At 51.5% G+C, this 19,417-nt stretch overlaps 2 protein-coding genes across 8 annotated transcripts in view; one reads left to right on the forward strand and one right to left on the reverse strand.

Annotated features, from left to right (window-relative positions):
- Nucleotides 1–776: 776 nt before the first annotated feature.
- CDPF1 (cysteine rich DPF motif domain containing 1) lies at nucleotides 777–10,106 on the forward strand. Of its 5 annotated transcripts, none has more exons than XM_017945393.3 (4): nucleotides 777–1,220; nucleotides 3,566–3,678; nucleotides 4,630–4,745; nucleotides 6,908–10,106. In XM_017945393.3, the coding sequence occupies exons 2-4, from the start codon at nucleotides 3,566–3,568 to the stop codon at nucleotides 7,330–7,332; spliced, it is 654 nt and encodes a 217-aa protein (XP_017800882.1). In that variant the 5' UTR covers nucleotides 777–1,220; the 3' UTR covers nucleotides 7,333–10,106. The 5 variants fall into 5 exon arrangements, with proteins under 5 accessions (XP_017800882.1, XP_009215769.1, XP_003905754.1 ...); XM_009217505.4 differs by lacking the exon at nucleotides 777–1,220 and adding an exon at nucleotides 1,311–2,039; XM_003905705.5 differs by lacking the exon at nucleotides 777–1,220 and adding an exon at nucleotides 1,311–2,039 and having other exon boundaries at nucleotides 4,630–4,741.
- A 5,348-nt stretch (nucleotides 10,107–15,454) lies between these two features.
- PPARA (peroxisome proliferator activated receptor alpha) overlaps nucleotides 15,455–19,417 on the reverse strand; it is a 99,253-nt gene continuing 95,290 nt past the window's right edge. For all 3 annotated transcript variants that reach the window (XM_009217507.4, XM_017945390.3, XM_021921668.2), the window contains one exon: nucleotides 15,455–16,968. In XM_009217507.4, coding sequence (XP_009215771.1) covers nucleotides 16,724–16,968 — 245 coding nt within the window. In that variant the 3' untranslated portion in view covers nucleotides 15,455–16,723. The remainder of the gene's footprint in view (nucleotides 16,969–19,417) is intronic.

Raw genomic sequence — 19,417 nt, forward strand, 5'->3', positions numbered from 1 at the left:
GGAGTTCAAGACCAGCCTGGCCAACATGGCGAAACCCTGTATCTACTAAAAATACAAATATTAGCCGGGTATGGTGGTGGGCACCTGTAGTCCCAGGTACTCAAGAGACTGAGGTAGGAGAATCACCTGAACCCAGGAGACAGAGGTTGCAGTGAGCCGAGATCTCGCCACTGCACTCCAGACTGGGCAACAGGGCGAGACTCTATCTCAAAACAAACAACAAAAAAGGAGGTCAGATGGGGATTTTCTAACTTCCCTGGTGGGAAGGCCATGGGAGTGGCCTGGCCCACACTGGCCCACTGCTTCCGACTGGGGCACATGTTCTTGAGATAGTGCCTCTCTTAACCACCTGACTTCTGAATGGATTGAGAAAAAGGGTCAGCAGGTGTCCACATGATTACTTTTTACTGATAGAGGCTGGTTGCAGTCGGGTCAAATGCACTTGCCCACTGAACTACAGAATGAGGGAGCTCGAGACCCAGTTTTTTCTGGGTTTAAAGTTTAAAGTTTTAAGTTTTTTCTAATCGTAATAACTGGACAGCTCAAATACAAAATTAACTGTTTTCTGCCAAAGACCACGATTTGCTCTTTGAATGCTGCCCACTATTTCACTTAACTCTTCTAATGCATCTAATGTTAACCTGTCTAACATAAGTCAAATTGCTTTAACGGCACTTATGGGGTAGTTACCATCATTGTATCTGAGGGTAGTCACAGGTCAAATTCAAAATGCTTCAAGATGTTCCTAGAAACAAAAACAAAAACAATGTAGTATGTCATCTTTGAAACGATCCAACGAATCGAATGCCATTGCACTAAGCACAGTGGAGGTCATCGAAATCCAGCTGCTTGCTAATTGCTTGCTAATTCCTGGGGCCCCTCTTGCCCAGGTCTAAGAGTGGTTCTGGTTTCCATTACTGCTAAAATGCCTTCTACATCCTTACTTCGCAATTCGCCAAAGGAGCAAGTCCCAGACCCCAGCCTGCTGCAACTTGGCAGCGTTCCTACAAATGTGGCTTGACAAGCCAAGAATAAATTATGGTCTCTCAGGAACAGAGACGAAGCACCCCTCGACATAGGGAAAGGTCACAGAGGGCCCTGTAACGCAACAGCATGTGAAAGGCTGCGGGCTGCTGGCACAGGCAGACCTCCCGCGTGGAGCAAAACCCTCAAATCTTTGGGGGAAGGAGGGCGTCCACCCTGTCGTCCCCAAAGCACAGGTGAAGGCCCGCTGCGGCTGGGGCGAGGGACTCCAGCTGGGAGGACTGGGGCTCACAGGCAAAGCCAGCCCGGTTTCAGAGTCCGGGCCCCTGGCCCCAGGGAAAGGTGCCTCTCACACACCGGAGGCTCCAGGAGTAGGGCGGGCATTTTGGGTCTAGGGTACGGTGTGTCAGAGGCCACGGGCGGGAACAGAGGCAAGCAGGTGTGCCTGGCGCCTGGGGGCGAGGGGCAGCAGAGAGGCCCGGGAGGCTAAAGGAGAACGCGGCGCAGACCCGAGGGGCGCCGCAGGCCACGTGGGCTTTGGAGGAGCAAGGATAGGTCCTGAGACCCCGGTTCGGCCGACACATCCCCTCCTGCGTAGGGGGGCAGACGTCCCGTGGGATAGACGGGCAGCCTAGCCCGCAGCGCCGGAGAGCGGGTGGGAGACTGGAGGCGCCCTCGCGCCCCTCAGCTATCCGGGGGCCTCGCGCCGGCGACCTCGACCCTGTCGAACCCGGTGGAACACTCAGAAAGAAGCTGAGCGCCTCGCAGCGGCCAGGACAGCAGGCCAGGCCCGCGCGCTCCCGCAGCGCACGGCCAGACGCGATGGCCCTCAGCACGGAGCCCAGCCCCGCAGACGGCCTCGAAGCTTAGAGCCAGAAACCGCGCAGGAGACCGCCCTACCAGAAAAGCAAGGCGGAGGCGGAAAACCACCTCGAGCTCCTGCCTGCCGCTCCGCGCCTGCGTCTGCGTCTACGACTGCACCGGGGTTGGTCGGGCCGCCGTGGGGTGGGGCCGCGCAGGCGCGTTGGACGAGAAGCCGTGCGGCGCTGGCGGTGGTGAGTTCCAGGAGGCGGCCTGGCGGGGGCGAGCGCGCTGTGGGTGGGCCCTGCGCTGCTTCAGGGCGCCTCCCGCTCGCCGGGACTGAGTTCCGCGCCGGCGTGGCCTGCTGGGTTCTAAGCGCCAGGGGTCGGCTCTGCAGCTCTCAGCTTTGGGGACGGGACCGAGGAGCGGGGTGTGGGCCTCACGGAACTGTCCCCCTGACCTCAGGCAGCGCTGGGGCGAGAGAGGGCACGCGGAGGCTCGCGGGGACCAGCAGCAACCCCCGGACCAGCTCAGCGGTCCCTGCTCACAGGCGCCGCCCTTAGGAGCCTCGGCCGGGGCTTAGGACGCGCCGGTGTGCAGAAGAGAAGCGGGATCAGGTTCACGCACACCCGCGACGGGATCGTAACTTTTGTTTTGTTTTGAGACAGAGTCTCACTCTGTCGCCCGGGCTGGAATGCAGTGGCGCGATCTCGGCTCACCGCAGCTGAGAAGGAGTTTCGCTCTATAGTCCAGCTGGAGTTCAGTGGCACAATCTCTGCTCACTGTAACTTCCGCCTCCTGGGTTCAAGTGATACCCCTGCCTCAGCTTCCTAAGTAGCTGGGATTGCAGGCGCCCACCACTATGCTCGGCTAATTTTTGTACTTCTAGTAGAGATGGGGTTTCACCATTTTGGCCAGGTTGATCTCGAACTCCTGACCTTAGGTAATCAGCCCGCCTCTGCCTCCCAGAGTGCTGGGATTACAGGCATGAGCAACCGCGCCTGGGAAGATTGTAACTTTTAAAGTCATTGGCAACCCATGCTTCCTGGAGTTGCATCTGGGGTCACCCAGCGGGGAATCCCATCGCATTTGATATGCCTTTATACACCACGCTCAGTTCAGGCGAGGGGAGTTCACAGCCAAGAGCTAGGGGCCAGCTGATAATGTCGTACTTGATTCCATAGTCAAGGAACTGGGTAATCAGCAAAATTGTAGCTTTTGATGAACCCATCAGATGGCAGCCATTTAGCCAGAAATCTAAGGAAAGAGAGGCCTCCAAGACCCAACCATGAACATGAGAAGGGGGTTCCATACAAGCAGATAAGAAAACAGTTTTAATGAAATGCTGTATACCACGTGTGGACTAGTGTGAGGGCACAGAGCAGCTGGGAGCAGCAGAAACAGGAGAGTTTGCACCCACTCTGGCCTCTTCTCCACCAGCGCTCACTGGGGGCTTGTGGTTAAGCATGGGGCAGAGCGGGAGACTAGAAAGCTTTTACTGTGGTGCAGACCTGGAGGAAGAGATGGCTGCTCTGGCTGGATGCTGTCTGGATCCTTCTCTCTAGTAGTACAAAAACCTTAAACCACTGGAATATAGACAGCAAATCCTGTCACTCTGGGCACCGGTGAAAACCTGTTTCAGCTGGGGATAGAGAGAAGGGTACGGTGGGGAGGCAGGAAACTCCTAGGACTATATCATTAGGGTCTTCATAGCTGGGAAACGGGCAGGATTTCTGAGAAAGCCTGTGACCCAGGGACACCCCATCTCTTGATCTTGCAGATGGCGTCCCATGCAGAGTGCCAGCCTCTGGGAGTGTTTGAGTGTGAACTCTGTGCCTTGACAGCTCCGTACAGCTATGTGGGACAGAAGCCCCCCAACACCCAGTCGATGGTGTGAGTCCATGCCTTTTGGGCCAGAGCCAGGGAGGCCTGTGCCCAGTGCTGGTTGGTGGGTGTTGCGCCTAGGTCTGACAGCTGGCTCGGGTGTGGAGCTTTAGGCCCCAGGGCCAGGCTCTGGATGCTTCCGGTGTAATCTCTGGAGGCCTGGGCAAGGCTTGGGGTCTGACTCTTCCAGAACCTTCCTCCACACCTAGCCCAGAGTCCAACACCTGCTCTAGCTGTGGGGGATCAGCTCAGCAGCTGGGGGACCTGTGGTGGCCTCCCACTTTGGGGCTGCGCCCTTGCCGTGACACTTTCTTAATGGGAGGCGTTTCTCCCTTGCAGACTGGACTAGAGCCAGTGGGTCCAGGGGCTTATCTCTTGACCTCCAGCTTGTCCTTCATCAAATGCCACTTTGTTGGAAAGCCGGCCGGTGTGTTACTCACATGGGATGCAGTGGGGCGGCGGGGAGCATGGCTTTTTCCTTCTGGCTGTGGTCCCTCTGCTGACCAGGAGCCTGAGTGTCATCATGTCACCCTGTGGTCTCATTGTGATGTGTAGCGTGAGGCCAGCTGGCTGCCAGCGGCTGTGAGGGTGTGGCTTGGGGGTAGGGAGGCCTGGGGTATTCAGATGGCGGCCTTGTGCCCGCACCCCGGTGAACCAGTCAGGGTCTGGGGACCCATGTTGCAGCAGCCCTGCTTTTGGCTGAAAACAAGGGGTTCTCTCTACCATGGCTGTTACAGAGGTGAGAGCAGGTTCAATTTCAATGCCAGTGTGGCCCCCAATTGCTGATCCTTTCTGTCACTGCCCTGCAGCACGGGTGGCCTAGTCTCCTGCCCTGATGAGCCCACGCAGGTGTACAGGCCCTGCGGAGGTCCAGGCGGCTGCTGCCCGGCCATAGCTCATGGCTGATTTTCCGACAGCAGAGATTTGGGTTGTTCTGACGCTGGCATCACTCTCCTGCAGCCTCCTGGAGGAAAGCTATGTCATGAAGGATCCCTTCACCTCCCACAAGGACAGATTCCTAGTCCTCGGCTCGCGCTGCAGTTTGTGCAGCAGGCTGGTGTGTGTGGGCCCGGTAGGTAAGCAGCGTGGGCTGGGGCCGCCTGTCCTTGCTGTGGTTATCCTGGAGCTCTCACTGGGTAGGGAGGACTGAGAGGGAGGGACCAGCTGGTTCACCCCATTATAGATGGGGCCCCCCAGCTGATGAAAGGGAGAGGTGAGAGGGCAAGCTAGGGTCAGTTAGAGGGTCTCAGCCTGGTGTAGGAATGGAAGTAGGTTCTTGGTGGCTCTGCACCCACCCCAGTGGCCCCTCAGGGTTCCTCTCCTTCCCACCAACCGTGCAGACAGTCCTTGTGCTCCCTCTCACCAGGATGGTGACTTACTTTCTAGATGTTCTTGGAGGGATCTCCCAGGAGAAGGGACTGTCCTTTCTTGAGCACTTGTTGTGTGCCAGGTCCTGTGCTTGGGACCTGCGGAGGCTTCATTCAGTCCTGCCCCTAACTTAGTTAGGTAAAGCAGTATTATATTCCACCCATTTTATAGATGAGGGAACTGAGCTTCAGAGAGGCTGGGTGGGCCAGGTTCACCTGGGTAGCTGAAAACCCAAGGACGGATGGAAGTGGAGCAGTGTGGCTTTTCCAGCGTGACCAGTGTACTCAGAGTGACCCTGGAGTCTGAGAAGTCCCTGAGCATCTGCCACAGGGCGACACGCACAAAGGGGAGCTGTATCAACAGCCAGGGGGACGAGATGGGCCAGGGTGGGAGGAACCTCCGCAGTGTGGCATGGGAGTATCTGAGGCTTATGGAGGAGCTGGCAGTCCAGGAGAAGCTGGGAAAGGAAGACTGCAGAGGTGTGTGGGCCAGGTGAGGAGGTGGAGGTCTTGAATGCAAGACCTTGGCCTTGGGCTGCTCTTCGTGAGCAGCGGGGTGGCGGGGTGGGGGGCCCACGCAGGTACCACGAGTCTGCAGCTTTCTTTGTTTTTTTGTAATCCCAGCATTTTTTGAGACTGAGTCTGGCTCTGTGGCCCAGGCTGGAGTGCAGTGGCCGGATCTCAGCTCACTGCAAGCTCCGCCTCCCGGGTTTACGCCATTCTCCTGCCTCAGCCTCCGGAGTAGCTGGGACCACAGGCGCCCGCCACCTCGCCCGGCTAGTTTTTTTTTGTATTTTTTAGTAGAGACGGGGTTTCACCGTGTTAGCCAGGATGGTCTCGATCTCCTGACCTTGTGATCCGCCCGTCTCAGCCTCCCAAAGTGCTGGGATTACAGGCTTGAGCCACCGCGCCCGGCTAGCTTTCTTTGTTAAAACAGTAAGTTGTTAGTGAGCGATCTGCATGGCAAAGGGTCTTTTCTAAGAACTGCAGGAGGGCAGCCTTACGTTTGCGAGCACACTAAGCTTTAAGAACAGACAGACACCAAAAATAAGAGTGGCCTAAGTAAAGCAAATAGTTATTTACTCATTTTCTCCCTTATAATGGTGGCCTTGGCTGGAAGGGCACCCCTGTTGTCTTCAGCAGAGTCTCCATTTGGGTCCCTTTTGGCTGTGGCAGCTCCCACCATTGTATCTGCATCCCAGGCAGCGGGAAGAGATGTGAGAGCACAGTCCATTCCTTCAAAGGGCATGAGCAGGAGGTGGCACACACAGTTGCTGACACCCCGAGCAGCCTGACTCACATGCCCAGTTACAGAGGGGGCTGGGGAATGTCATCCTTAGCCATGTGCTGTGCACCGTGATGAATCTCGGGAGTTCTAGTGTGTAAGAGAGAGGAGAGAGGACGTGGCTGGACAGTTCTGGCCTCCTGCCCAGACTAGCTGGTTCGTCCATGGCCTCTTTGGTCTGTGGGGCTGTCCTTCCTGTCCCCTGCCACTCCCAGCACCAGGTGGCCACTGTTCCTGCTGTGATAGCTGAGAGGGGAGGACTCTGGGATTTTCTGGGCATGGCCTGTCCTCCAGCTTTCCATTATTATCGCTGCCCTGTGATGGAGCAGAGCAGACCCCAGAGCCTTTCTGTCTCATCCCAGCTGTTCCCACCCAGGGTAGCCCAGGCCTGCATTGCTTTTCTCCTGGACACCCTGCCAGGCCCTCAGGCCTGGCTCTCCCTCTTGCTGGTCTACCTCTGGCCACCTGCCCACACTGTGCGTGCTGGAGCCCTAGCCCAGCCCTCCAAGTGTGGTAAGGGCTGGACCCTGGGAGGAGCTGCACCGTGTTCCCAGGATACTCAGTCTCCATCCTTGTCCCCTTTCAGGAGTGCAGCTTATTCTACTCCAAGAGATTCTGCCTCCCTTGTGTCCAGGAGAACATCAGTGCTTTTCCTCAGGAAATTCGGCAAGACTTGGAGAAAAGGAAAGCTCCATCAAAGAGGACCCCCAGCCAGCCCGGTTCTCGGACGTGAGTGCAGCCAGGGCTGGGTCATCGGGCAGCACCCTGCACAGAACTCCTGGGCCAGCCTGCACCGGGGATGCTGCCGAGCTGGGAGCTGCCATGCCTGGCCTTGTTTCTGGACCACTGGGAGCAGCACTGCAGCCCAGGGGAGCTGGAGTCCAGTTTGGAGCAGCCACAGGCCCAGGGAGCTGTAGCAAGAGGGTAGCCCAAAGGCAGATGCCAGACAAGACACAGCCAGGAACCTGGCCAGGTGTCCCCACATGCCCCTCAGGGCCCAGGCCTGAATGAGTGCTGCTCAGATGTGACTGAGAGGGATGACCTCCTTCAGTGGGGCAGCTCCTAAGAGGCCTCGTGCAGGTGCATGTCAGGGGAGATGCCACACTGTGTCGGGGCCATGATGCATGGTAGGTGGCTGCAATGGTCTCTCTGTAAGGAAAATCACTGACAGCAGCAGCCTTCTGGAGCCAGTCTGGAAGGTCTAGAGGGGGATAGAATTTTTACTTCATATCCTTATGTGATGCTTGGAAAATGTTTTTAACCTTGACCATATATTATGTTTATAATTAAAAACCCAAATAACCAGCTCATGTATGGAAAGGAATCTTCCACTGAAACATTTGGATACCCGACATTCTCCCTGGGCACTTCACCCGGCAGTGGTTGGGGTCTCCTGGGAAGCTGAGTGCTGGCTTCTAGCCTTTCCAGTTCCCTCAGGCTCTGGCTTCAGCTCTGGCCCCTCCATTCTGTCTTCCCCGACCCCGAGTCAGGAATGCCGTGGGCTTCCTGCCCTCACCCCGCACCTCAAGACCATCCCGCTGCCTGCCTGTCTGCTTGCCCCCTGCCATCTCAAACTCAGCCCTGGGTGCCTGTGAAGCCTGACCCCATTGCCTGCCAGGGGTTCCTGCAGCACCCCCTCCTCCAGGCTCCCCATCTCCTTGAAACTTCCAGGGTAGCAGCCGGTGGGACATTGATCTGTGAGCTCTGGAATGTCTGCTTAGAGTTCGGAGAGGCAGGAACTGCTCTGTCTTTGTAACTACTCAAGGCCAACTGTCACATGAAGGAATGAATAAAGAGTTTTTACTGACTTGTACACTGATGAATTTTAAGATGCCCACTGCTTTAAAAGTTCCTGTTGTATGTGACTTCAGACAAAAGGATGTCGTGTTCTGGAGCCACATCGTACTCAATCCATTCTGTACGCTGAAGGACACAAAAGGGATTCTGCAGGTGGAGACAGCCTCCAGGAGGGGCGCAGGGAGTGTTCTGGCGGAGGGCGGACCCCACAGCTGAGGACTTGGTTCTTTTAGACCAAACAGTCCGTCTCACAGCATCACTCAAAACTCACCAAAAAATTTTAAAAAATAGTTTATTTTGTAAAACCATTAAGGCAAAACTGTACCCTGAAATTAACTCTGTACATTCATCAGTCTTACAGTAGGACATCCCAAACACAGAAGTTCCCATATATTCAGGATATAAATCAATACCTGTGGTCAGTTCAGTCTCCTAATAGGAAAATGAAGACCCAACATTAAGGTTATTTTATAGCCATTTTCTAATTGCCTGGAACCAATCAGTTCATGTGACTAGAAAAATTACTTTCACCCTTCTCTGCACACCCTTGATTCCGGAGGTCCTGGATGCCCGCTCCCCCCACCAGGAGAGAGGTATGAAGTTGGAGAGAGGATGCTGGGGCCTGTGTGGCAGTTCCTACTTTGGAACTGCACCTGTTTAGCACAAAGAAGAAGCTGTAAGCCCCAAACTACTGAGAGTATAAGGCACTCACTAATAGAGCACACGTGGAGAGACTGGGCCCAGTCCTTGCTCTGGGATCTGCTCCATTGTCGCGTGTGTGTCTGCCAGCCCTCTCCCCTAGGGTTTTAGCCTAATGGCATTATGGATCCCAGAGGGTGTAACCAATATGCACCAAGAAGTTTTGCCAAGGTATTGGAAACAGGGTATGGGGAGACTCACGGGGTCTGTGGTTTCTGCTTTATGCTTTGGGTTGGGCCACCTGGAGGGCGCCAGAGAACTGGCACGCGCAAAGAATTTGCAACAGGACATTTCCAATTGCCAAAGTTCTTTGGTAATAACCCATAGGTAACGGTTCCCTGAAGAGCAGGCAGCTATTTACTAAACAGGAACAGTGAAGGGTCTTTAGCGAAACACTGTTGTGTGAACTCGGCCTCTAACCTGGAGTCCAAGGCCACGCTGGTGGAAGTTTCTAAAGATAGCCCCTCTTGTGCTCTGTGCATATCCAGCGTGGTAATGGGAAGAGATTTCCACATTGAAAGTAAATTCTGCGTGGCTCAAGAGAAATGAAAACGTGTGTACGTGTGCACACACACATGTGCGCAGTGTATTTTAGTTGTTTGATTTCAGCTTCCTTTGTGTTTCCAATAGGGTCAAGAGCCAGGCTTTTAAGAATATGAGTCAACACTGATTTCAGAAGAATCCAAATATTTGTTATTAGATGAATGATTGTAAGTTAGTAAAATATTTGTATTAGGATATTTTTTTAAAAACTCAAATCACAGTATTTAAGATATAGCTATTAACATAGTTCTTTTTACCACACAATGTAGAAAAAATAGTGATATTTAACATGAACACTGTAATCTTACCAAAAAGAGTACTACATGGTCTTCATCTTTTGTGAGGTACATGAAAAAGGAACTGACTGTGCCTTAAAAAAAGTGAAGTTGCCAAAAGTGAGTGATTTTATTGCGAAACGATCGGCCAATTGCTCCTCTCCAGGGCCTGAAGGCTGACCCTCTCTGACTTGAGGCAGAGCCAAGGCCTGGGGGTCCAGGGAAGGTGCCCGACTATGTCCCAGGCCTGCAGCATGCCCCCCGCACCCGGGTCACCACTTTTCCTAGGAGCCAGGGTGCGTGGGCTGGGGGCCTGCTTGTGCGCCAGTTTGCGTGGCACTTTATCCGTTCATTAAACGAATGGATTTTTAATGCTGGATGTGGGTGGAAGAGGGGCAAGAGAAGAGGTGGCAGGTAGACTCCCTTCTTCTCACATTTGACCCAACTAGCAAACTTAAAAAAAAAAAAAAACCTGACCCCCTCCCCAGGTTTTAGTTTGCTGTCTATGATGTAAAAATCAATTATTTCTTCTCCTTTTTTTTTTTTTTTTTTTTTGCAAATAATCCATCTAATAGCCATGAGACCACTCATGTACTTGAGGTCATCAGCTGCGTCCATCAAGACATGACATTGAACATGGACACGATCTGGTCTGTTGGTCTGTTTTTGTTGGCAAAGGACTCCAAAAGGATGCAGTTGTATGTGTTTCAGCTGAACCACATTCCATAGCTCCTCTCCCCTCACAAAAGGGGTTCTCTGTGGGGAGAAAAGTAACTGATTATACCTCTCATGTCTCAAACTGAAATTCTGAGAAGCAAATGGTCAGTTGATGGCCCCATTCCAGATCTGCAGGGACGTCCTCAGATGTCCAGAGCTGGCAAAGGTGGAGCAGGCAGCAGCCTTGGGCACCAGCCTCTCTCTTTCAGTTCTAATAAGAAGGCCACACACATGGCTTTTTGTGATAAGCTTCCAGCCCATGCCACTGAAATAACGTTTAAGAACCTGCTGCATTTCACAGAAATAGTGTAATGGAAATCATTATGTAATTAAAGCATGAAGCTCATTATCTTTTTCTTTTTAACAAAACCTTCAATTTCACATTTTAGTGCGTACTGTGGTTTCCAGAGAAATATATGGATCTCCTATATTCTGAGTCAGACCAAATTTATTGCCTTTATTCTTACCCTAGTCTATGGGGTCAAGGACCGTTTTCCTGAATGCTGTCAAAATGGCACTTGGAAATATGTAAATCCCAGCAAAAACCCAGACCTCAACCGTTAGAAGCCAGTCTTAGATCTTTCTAGGCAGAAGGCCTCTCAGAGGAGTACATGCCCTGGGCAAAGGCCATGGACTCGGAAGCAGGAAGTTCACGGGATGATTTAATGGCATCTAGTAATCCTTTGGTGAGATGGCCTTGGTTGCCCTCAGCACAGTGGAGGCAGGTTAATCATTTATTTGCCACAACCCTTCCTTGCTCTGTAAAGCTGCCTCACAGCTGGGTGGTCCTTACAGCCGTTTCTGCCGCAGATATTTGTGGACATTTCACTTCCAGACTGTGACGTCTGAAGGTAGGCTTGAATGACAGCTGCCATCATCCCTGCCATTAGGGAGGTGTGCACAGCCCCCTTTGCTCCATGCAAATATTTGATTGGTAAGAAGTTCCAGTGCGACTGAACAAGTCAGCTTGGACCGAGTTAAGAGAAGCTGGGCCACTTTTAACATGAGAAGAGTGGATACTTCCCCATGCTTGGCAATGCCAGTGCCGTAAAAATGAGCAGTGTTGAGACAAACCTCCTGTGGATGAGAGGTTCCCGTGGACACTTTCTAATAATCATGAGCCCTCAGGTGGTGGCATCAGTCTTCATGGGTGACTTCTGTGGACAGCATAATTTCCTTGCCTCTCCTGAATCTATACCACTGTTCTGAACATGAAAGAAGGTCTAAAAAGTAATCCCTTAGGACCCCTGCATCAGGCCAACCATGCTAATTGCAGAGGGCGAGGCTGGCAGTCCAGGAGATGGGAGCTGAGGACAAGGCTGCAGCCCCCTGGGTCACCTGTCCTTGCACTCGCCAGGTGTAAGTGTCTCTAAACAACAGGGAGGCTGCAGGAGGTGGAGAAAGGGCACCGTACCTGGGGCCCAGCGGCTAGCAACACCCAGCAGGCCCTACATCTGGAGGCTGGTGCTTTCATTTTAAAATGGAGGCTGATTTGCTGTTAACCCCTCAGACAGCTGAGGAGACCACAGGAACCTGCCTTGAAAGCTGCCCAGAGCCATGGCATCCATAGGTGGTGAACTGTGGGCACCTGGCACGTTCTCCTGGTGGCATCTGCATTTCGAAAGGCTACACTGTTGAAGAGGTACCAGCTGTTGAAGGTAGCCAGCTTTTCCCAGGCCCCAGGAAGCCCCCCACCAAAGGCCAGGCTGTCGGTCAAGCCAGTCTTAGCTGGGTGCATTGGGCTTGCTGGGTTGAAACAATGAATCCATTTTAAAACTGGAGTTGAGTGAGACATTCCAGAGACAGGTGTGGCCACTGGATCAGGACCAAAAAACCCTCCATCGTGTATACAGCTGGTAAGTATCAAAAGTGCCCAGAGCTACAGTGGTTTGAAAATGGGAGTTCGAGGTGGAAAGTGCTTGGAACCAAACACAGAGAGTCACAGGTGCAAGTTCAGAGGAGACAGACCTCAGGAGGTCACGGTTTCATCGAGGCTTGCTTTGATGCATCTGTTTCCATCCGCATCTGGTAGGGTCTCTCTGAGGAAGCGGCTTCCGCATGGCCGGCAGGAAGAGGTGAAGAGGAGAGGGGGTGCTGGGGGCGGTGGGGCCTGTGTGTCACTGCAGGCCAGGACCATCGGCCGCTTCTCCTAAGCCCAGGATGTGCCCAATGTCAGTTTCACCAAATTGGGGTAGCACCTTTTGCACATATCTTCAAGGCTCCCTTTACACAACCGAAGTTCCTGCCAGATGTCATATGAGATGCTGCTCCCCTGTTGTGTGGGCAGGCTCAGGTGTGCGCACTAGAGGAGTCTCCATCCCACTTGCCCTAACTACAGACGCCGCAGTGTGTGCACCTCAGCTCTAGCACTCTCGCAGGGCCTGCTGAGGTATTTGTTTCGTGGTCCGTTGCGGGGAAGTGGTGGCTAAGTTGTTGACTTTTCATGGTGTAGCAAATCTCTCATTTGTGCCTTGAGCTCTTGCTCAGCTCTGGGAGGCTGCCCTGTCCCTGTCCCTGGAACCTCCAGACAATGCATGCTCCAGGAAGGCTGTTTCCCTTGGGGTCTTAAATGGCCCAGTGTAAGAAATGTGTCAGCGCAGCAGAAAGTTCCCTTCTCTGCTCTTCAAATGCAAAACAAAACAAAACAAAACACAGCTCTTTAAAACATGGACAGCTCTCCTGGGTATCCTTGAATGCCGAGTTCTGGGTTTCTGCCCCACTTCACGTCCGTTATGTTTGTATAGCAAACACACCCGTTAGGAAGATGCTTTATACTCTTCTCATCAGAGATGGAGGAAAGGTCAAGGGGAAACAGGCAAGCGAGACGGAAAGAAAGGCACCAGCAACTGTCAGCCTGTGCTACCGGTCCCACTCCTGCTGCTATAACTGGAAGCATCTTGTTTTGACAATTTATCCAAACGGCCTTAGGCCTGCGCAGTTCTCCAGCCTCTAGAAGTGTGGTAGGGACAGAATCCAGCATGTAGGACACCCCGCTGGAAGTGCCAGGAGGTGGGAAAGGAAGGATGCGCCGCCAGGCTCCCCTGGACAGTGGAGAGGCCTGCGTCTGCTCCCGAGCCACAGCCGGCTGGCACACGAGAGGCACATCTGGGAGGAGCCCCGTGCCATGCCTTCACCCTGGTCAGCACGGTAGACCAAGGCTGTTTGGTCTCTGAGGACTTTGGCACTTTTTGCTATTAAAAGTTGAGAAAATGAAGAACTGTGTTTAAACAATGACTTGTTGAAGAGTGGGTAAAGTTGCAACTTCCTGCATTCACTGCCAGGGGGAGCGGGTGCCACACATGCGCTTCGACACTCCGGAATCTGTCCTGACATCTCTTTTGTTCTTTTGGCTGATGTCTGTTGAAACCCAGCAAGCAAGAAATGCACTCTGTTAATAGTTCCCATTTGAACTGGGGCATAATCAGCCTATATTTGAGTATTGACGCCCTGAGAAATCTATGATTAGGTGACCCAAAATATTCTAGCATTGAGTGGCAATTAGTGGTTTTGTTATTTAAAGAAATAGGAATGTGTGATTTCCTTCCCTATCAACACAAGAGACCAGTGTTGAGTGACTTTCAGCCTGAGGTCACCGGTGTCTCCATTCTGGCTTCATCAGAGATGTCCCTGGAAGTCTTGCTGGGCCTTAAGAAAACCAAATGCTCACCATCGCTGCTGAGTGTCCCGGGAGCTAACATCGAGCGTGCCAGTCAGCTTACTGTTACTGCTGAAAGTCTGAGACAGGGGGCTATTTTGAACAGGTTTTATGAAAATGTAAACAGAACAATGACTTCTCTGAAAAACATGAGGCTCACTTTCCTGGGCCACGTCTCTTTGAATGGCACAGGGCACATCAGAGCGAGCAGCTGCAGGGTCGCGGTGGATAACACAAGTGTGGCATTGGCCTCCAGCCCCTGGGTCTCATCAACACAGGGGCCTCATTTTAGGAAATTATATTGAAACGGATGGACCATGCCACTCAAAGGCTAGCTTCTTTCTGAATTACGATGGCCACTTGGCTGGTGGCATATATGGAAACACTTTTATTTGCTTCTGGTTCCTAAGACACTTGGGCAGACTGCCCGCCGCCGCTGCTGCCATTGCTGGCCAACAGGCCCTTTGATTGCATCTTTTTTTTTTTTTTTTTTGCAGGGATTGGAGGGGTAGAATCTAACTCTGTCACCAAGGCTGGAATGCAGTGTTGAGATCACAACTCACTGCAGCCTCAACCTCCTAGGCTCAAGCAATCCTCCCACCTCAGCCTGCAGAGTAGCTGGGACTATAGGTGTATGCCACCACAACGAACTAATTTTTAAATTTCGTATACAGACAGGGTCTTGCTATGTTGCCTAGGCTGGTCTCGAACTCCTGGGCTCAAGTGATCCTCCTACCTCGGCCTCCCAAAGTGCTGGGATTCCACGTGTGAGCCACTGCGTCTGGCCTGATTGCAAAAACCAAAACAGGACTAAATTTGTAATTTTTAAAAAGGATGCGCTAATCCTAACTTTCACTTTTTTCTAGAGGAAGTCTCACACTGTGTCCTTCCCACTCTTGCATTTCCATATTGCTGGTCGTGGGACCTTTATCAATCCTAATCATTCTTAAAAAATAATGACCTCAGAAGAGCCAAATGTTCTAGTGATGGGGGGAGAGGCATCGACGATCCCTCCAGGCGCACAACGACTCCCTGGAGGCGGTGGTCCTGGCACTTCCAGTCCAGATCTGAAAATTCTCGACGGGACCATTTATCTAACACGGAGACAGAGAGAAAAAGCGTTTCCAGGTCCATGTATTCTTGACAAACCGCCATAATCAACGCTGCCTTCGCAGCTGGACTGAGGTTGATAAGTTGGTTTTGATGGCTAAAACAACTATTTTAGATGTTGAAAAAACTACCTTACATACCAAGGAGACTTAACAACCTAAACCGTTGTAAAAAATAACCAACTCTTATGAAATCTGCCATTTGAAGTAAAACTGCCATTTGAAGGAGACCCTACCCCCTCTCTCGATCCCCAGGGTGACCAGCTCCCACCCAGCCCAGGCCGTGAAGTCACATGTGCCTCTTCTCCGCTCCAGAGAGCATCCACTCTCACCAAGAGTTAAAACAAGAAAGCATCATCTATTTAAAAGCAACATAACAAAAGATATGGGAGCTGCCAAATGGGGTCTGGAGGAACATTGACAAATAAGGTGTAAGTCTTTCCCTAAGAACGCCACCATTCCCACAGACAGCCGGACTGGGTGGGTTCAGGTCGACTGGATGGAGCCGAGTGGAGCAGGAAACTGGTGGGCTTCGGGAGCTTGTCTCGTCCCACTTACCACGGGCGCTAGCTTATGACAGTCCAGAGTGGGGGTCTTGAGACTCTGTTTTCTGGGCTCTTCTACACAAACCTGGAAATGGGCCTTTCCACATATTAGTTACAACCATGAAAACAGTGAACCAAAAACAAAACAACAGCTGCATTTTGATAGCTTATCCAACAGTTCTTTTTTTTTTTTTTTTAAAGACAGAGTCTCATTCTGTCACCAGGCTGGAGCACAGTGGTGCGATCTTAGCTCATTGCAACCTCCAACTCCCTGGTTCAAGCGATTCTCCTGCCTCAGCCTCCCGAGTAGCTGGGATTACAGGCACGCGCCACCACGCCCGGCTAATTTTTGTATTTTTAGTAGAGACAAGGTTTCACCATGTTGGTCAGGATGGTCTCAATCTCCTGACCTCGTGATCCACCTGCCTCAGCCTCCCAAAGTGCTGGGATTACCGGCATGAGCCACTGTGCCTGCCCCAACAGTTCTTTAGAATTCTCCATCCTATGATTAAAAAGCAGCACGTTGTCTTTCTTTAGATTCAGGAAACAGAAGTGAAGTCTTTGAAATAAATATTTTGCTGCTTTTTACATACTTCGCCTTTGGATACATCTAGACTTATAGGATTATAAACATTGTTAAAAAGTGCTGATTAGTTTTCCGAATTATAAAGGAGCACAATAGTCAAAAGCAGGGTGTAGGGGAAGACAGACCATGAATTTGGAGGTTACCAGTTAATTAAACGGTAAATCACGAATGTGATCTAAAGCAATGTGCATTGATTAACATCGGGTGAGTTAAAATCAGCCCATTGAGCATCACTCTCCTTAATCTTCCCAGTCCTGAGATTAGCCGCCTACCCCCAGCATTTGAGTTCTACGCGCTCAGAAGTACTGGTTAAAACAAAGGCGTGGAATAATATGCCGGTTACCTACAGCTCAGACTGTCCAAGCTCTAAGGTTAAAGTGGTGGATATTTGTGCAAAATTGTGCTGCTCCCCTGTCTCCTTTGTAGTGCTGTCAGCTTCAGAACTCCTGGAAAAGGTGTGGCTGGTCTGAAGGAACTCAGTACATGTCCCTGTAGATCTCCTGCAACAGCGGGTGCAACGCAGCATCCGACTCTGTCTTGATGATCTGCACCAGCTGCGCATGCTCCGTGACCAGTTGCCGGAGGTCTGCCATTTTTTGAAGAAGTTTTGGGAAGAGAAAGATATCGTCCGGGTGGTTGCTCTGCAGGTGGAGTCTGAGCACATGCACAATACCCTCCTGCATTTTTTCAATGTGTCCTACGTTTAGAAGGCCAGGGCGATCTAGTCTCGAAAGAAGAGAGAGAGGTTTGAGTGTGGTAATCACCTAAGAACTGCTTATCAGTTTCAGGAACCAAACATGCCTATTTTACGTGGCCTTTCTTAGAAAAAAAACTGAGCTGCCTTTGGATGTTGTCAACTTGACTGGAAGATAGACATGGGTTTTTCCAAAGTCAATAGGTGAAGTAGGGACAGACAGGACCAGTACTCTTTTCTAAATATTAATACTACGAGGCGGCAATAGCGCCCTAAGTACACCTTATGGTATGGCCCTTTCACTTGTGATTTACCTGATGACCACCTGTCAGGAAGGAAAATTAGAGCTATTAGGAGGAACAGTACATTCTGGAGATAACAACCACCAGTTTTGCATAATATGGGAAATGAAGCTCTTGAGTCGAAACTAGATATTCAGCTTCAAGTGTTCCACCATATTTAAGGAGTGTGATTGTGTTAGAACTAGATTTTGTAGGCTGGGCACGGTGGCTCATGCCTGTAATACCAGATACTCGGGAGGCTGAGGTCGGAGAATCGCTTGAACCTGGGAGACGGAGGTTGCACTGAGCCAAGATCACACCACTGCACTCTAGCCTGGGTGACAGAGCGAGACTCCGTCTTAAAAACATAAATAAAAAATAAAAAAGAACTAGGTTTTGTGGTGTATATAGCTCTGTTACAGAGCCTTCTAATATGAGTCAGGTGAAAAGAAAGTAGAGTGGGAAATGAAGGGGGGACGGGATGGAGGTGCGTACTGGCTGGAAAGGACGCTCAGGAGACCCTGGAGTGGGAAATGAAGGGGGGACGGGATGGAGGTGCGTACTGGCTGGAAAGGACGCTCAGGAGACCCTGGAGTGGGAAGGAGGATGGGGCAGGTCTGAGACTTGGTGCAGGAAGAGCCAGCGTTCACACCAATGACCTGCCTGGGGTAGCTGGCACTAGATTTCTTGGGACAGTCTCACAGCATGAGACCTGATTCTTGGTCCAGAAAATACTGCCCCAAGCCATATTCAGCAGGCGGTGCTCCCTTACAGACCCAACCACTGCTATGATTCTTTTTTTTTGAGACGGAGTCTGGCTCTGTCGCCCAGGCTGGAGTGCAGTGACCGGATCTCAGCTCACTGCAAGCTCCGCCTCTCGGGTTCACGCCATTCTCCTGCCTCAGCCTCCCGAGTAGCTGGGACTACAGGCGCCCGCCACCACGCCTGGCTAATTTTTTGTATTTTTTTTTAGTAGAGACGGGGTTTCACTGTGTTAGCCAGGATGGTCTCGATCTCCTGACCTCGTGATCCGCCCGTCTCGGCCTCCCAAAGTGCTGGGATTACAGGCTTGAGCCACCGCGCCCGGCCCTATGATTCTTAACAGTGTTGCTAGTGATGAAGATTTAAAAATCTTCATTGTTTTTGGTTGTAAATATAAGTATTAAGTTTTTATTCCTAAAATTCTTGTTTTTGTGTTGTTTTAGTGATGGGGTCTTGCTACGTTGCCTAGGCTGGACTGGAACTCCTAGGCTCAAGCAATCCTCCTGCCGGGGCCTCCAGAGTGGCTGGGGCTATAACTATTAAGTCTCTAAAGAGAGGATTACAGGTGGCTCATGCCTGTAATCCCAGCACTTTGGGAGGCCAAGGTGGGTGGGTCACCCTGAGTCAGGAGTTTGAGACCAGCCTGGCCAATATAGTGAAACCCCATCTTTACTAAAAATATAAAAATTATCCAGGTGTGGTGGCATGGTCCTGTAATCCCAGCTACTCAGGAGCTGAGGCAGGCAAATCACTTGAACCCAGGAGGCAGAAGTTGCAGTGACCTGAGATCGTGCCACTGCACTCCAGGGTGACCAAGACTCTGTCTCAAAAAAAAAAAAAAAGGAATTTTTTGAAAATTAGAAATAAATCCCCCCTCATAATTTTAATCCCACCATAATAGGCTTAACATCTATCTCACTGGACATTTTTCTATATACCTAGGATTGACATAGGATTATAATTTCCTTTATAAAACTGTGATCATGCTACATATAAATAGTTCTGCAACTGCATATTCCCCACAATGCTACATCCTGACCATACTAAAGGACAAATTATGCGTGACTGCTTTGTCCTTGTACACTTTACGCCAGAGCGCAAGGACTTCCTTCATCTGACTTGTGCCCAGCCAGACGGTAACAGGCATGGCTGGTAGGGCTGAGTCAGCTCCATGCTGACAGTGAGTGAATCCCCGGGGCGCAGTATGGCTGCAGGCAGTGTGGGAGACCCCATCCGTCTCCACCAAGCCTGGGTAAGGTCAGCCGAGTTTACAAGAGATGGATGACCTTCCTAGACCCGAGATGGGGCTATTTAAAGGAACGTGCCACCGAGCCAAAAATGTGGGGGCTGCAGAGCCAGCTTCCACACAGAGGACCAGATTGGCCTTCCCTGGGATCTGCTTCCTCAGGCAAAGCAACCCTTGCAGTCACTGC

Source organism: Papio anubis, chromosome 16 (genome assembly GCF_008728515.1).
Source record: "Papio anubis isolate 15944 chromosome 16, Panubis1.0, whole genome shotgun sequence".
Classification (NCBI taxonomy): domain Eukaryota; kingdom Metazoa; phylum Chordata; class Mammalia; order Primates; family Cercopithecidae; genus Papio; species Papio anubis.

Excerpts from the sequence above, each read along its gene's own strand:
- CDPF1 (XM_017945393.3), top strand. The coding sequence starts at position 3,566 with ATGGCGTCCCATGCAGAGTGCCAGCCTCTGGGAGTGTTTGAGTGTGAA. Across the intron at positions 3,679-4,629 it reads CCCAACACCCAGTCGATGGT|CCTCCTGGAGGAAAGCTATG; the intron begins GTGAGTCCATGC and ends ACTCTCCTGCAG. Across the intron at positions 4,746-6,907 it reads GGTGTGTGTGGGCCCGGTAG|GAGTGCAGCTTATTCTACTC; the intron begins GTAAGCAGCGTG and ends GTCCCCTTTCAG.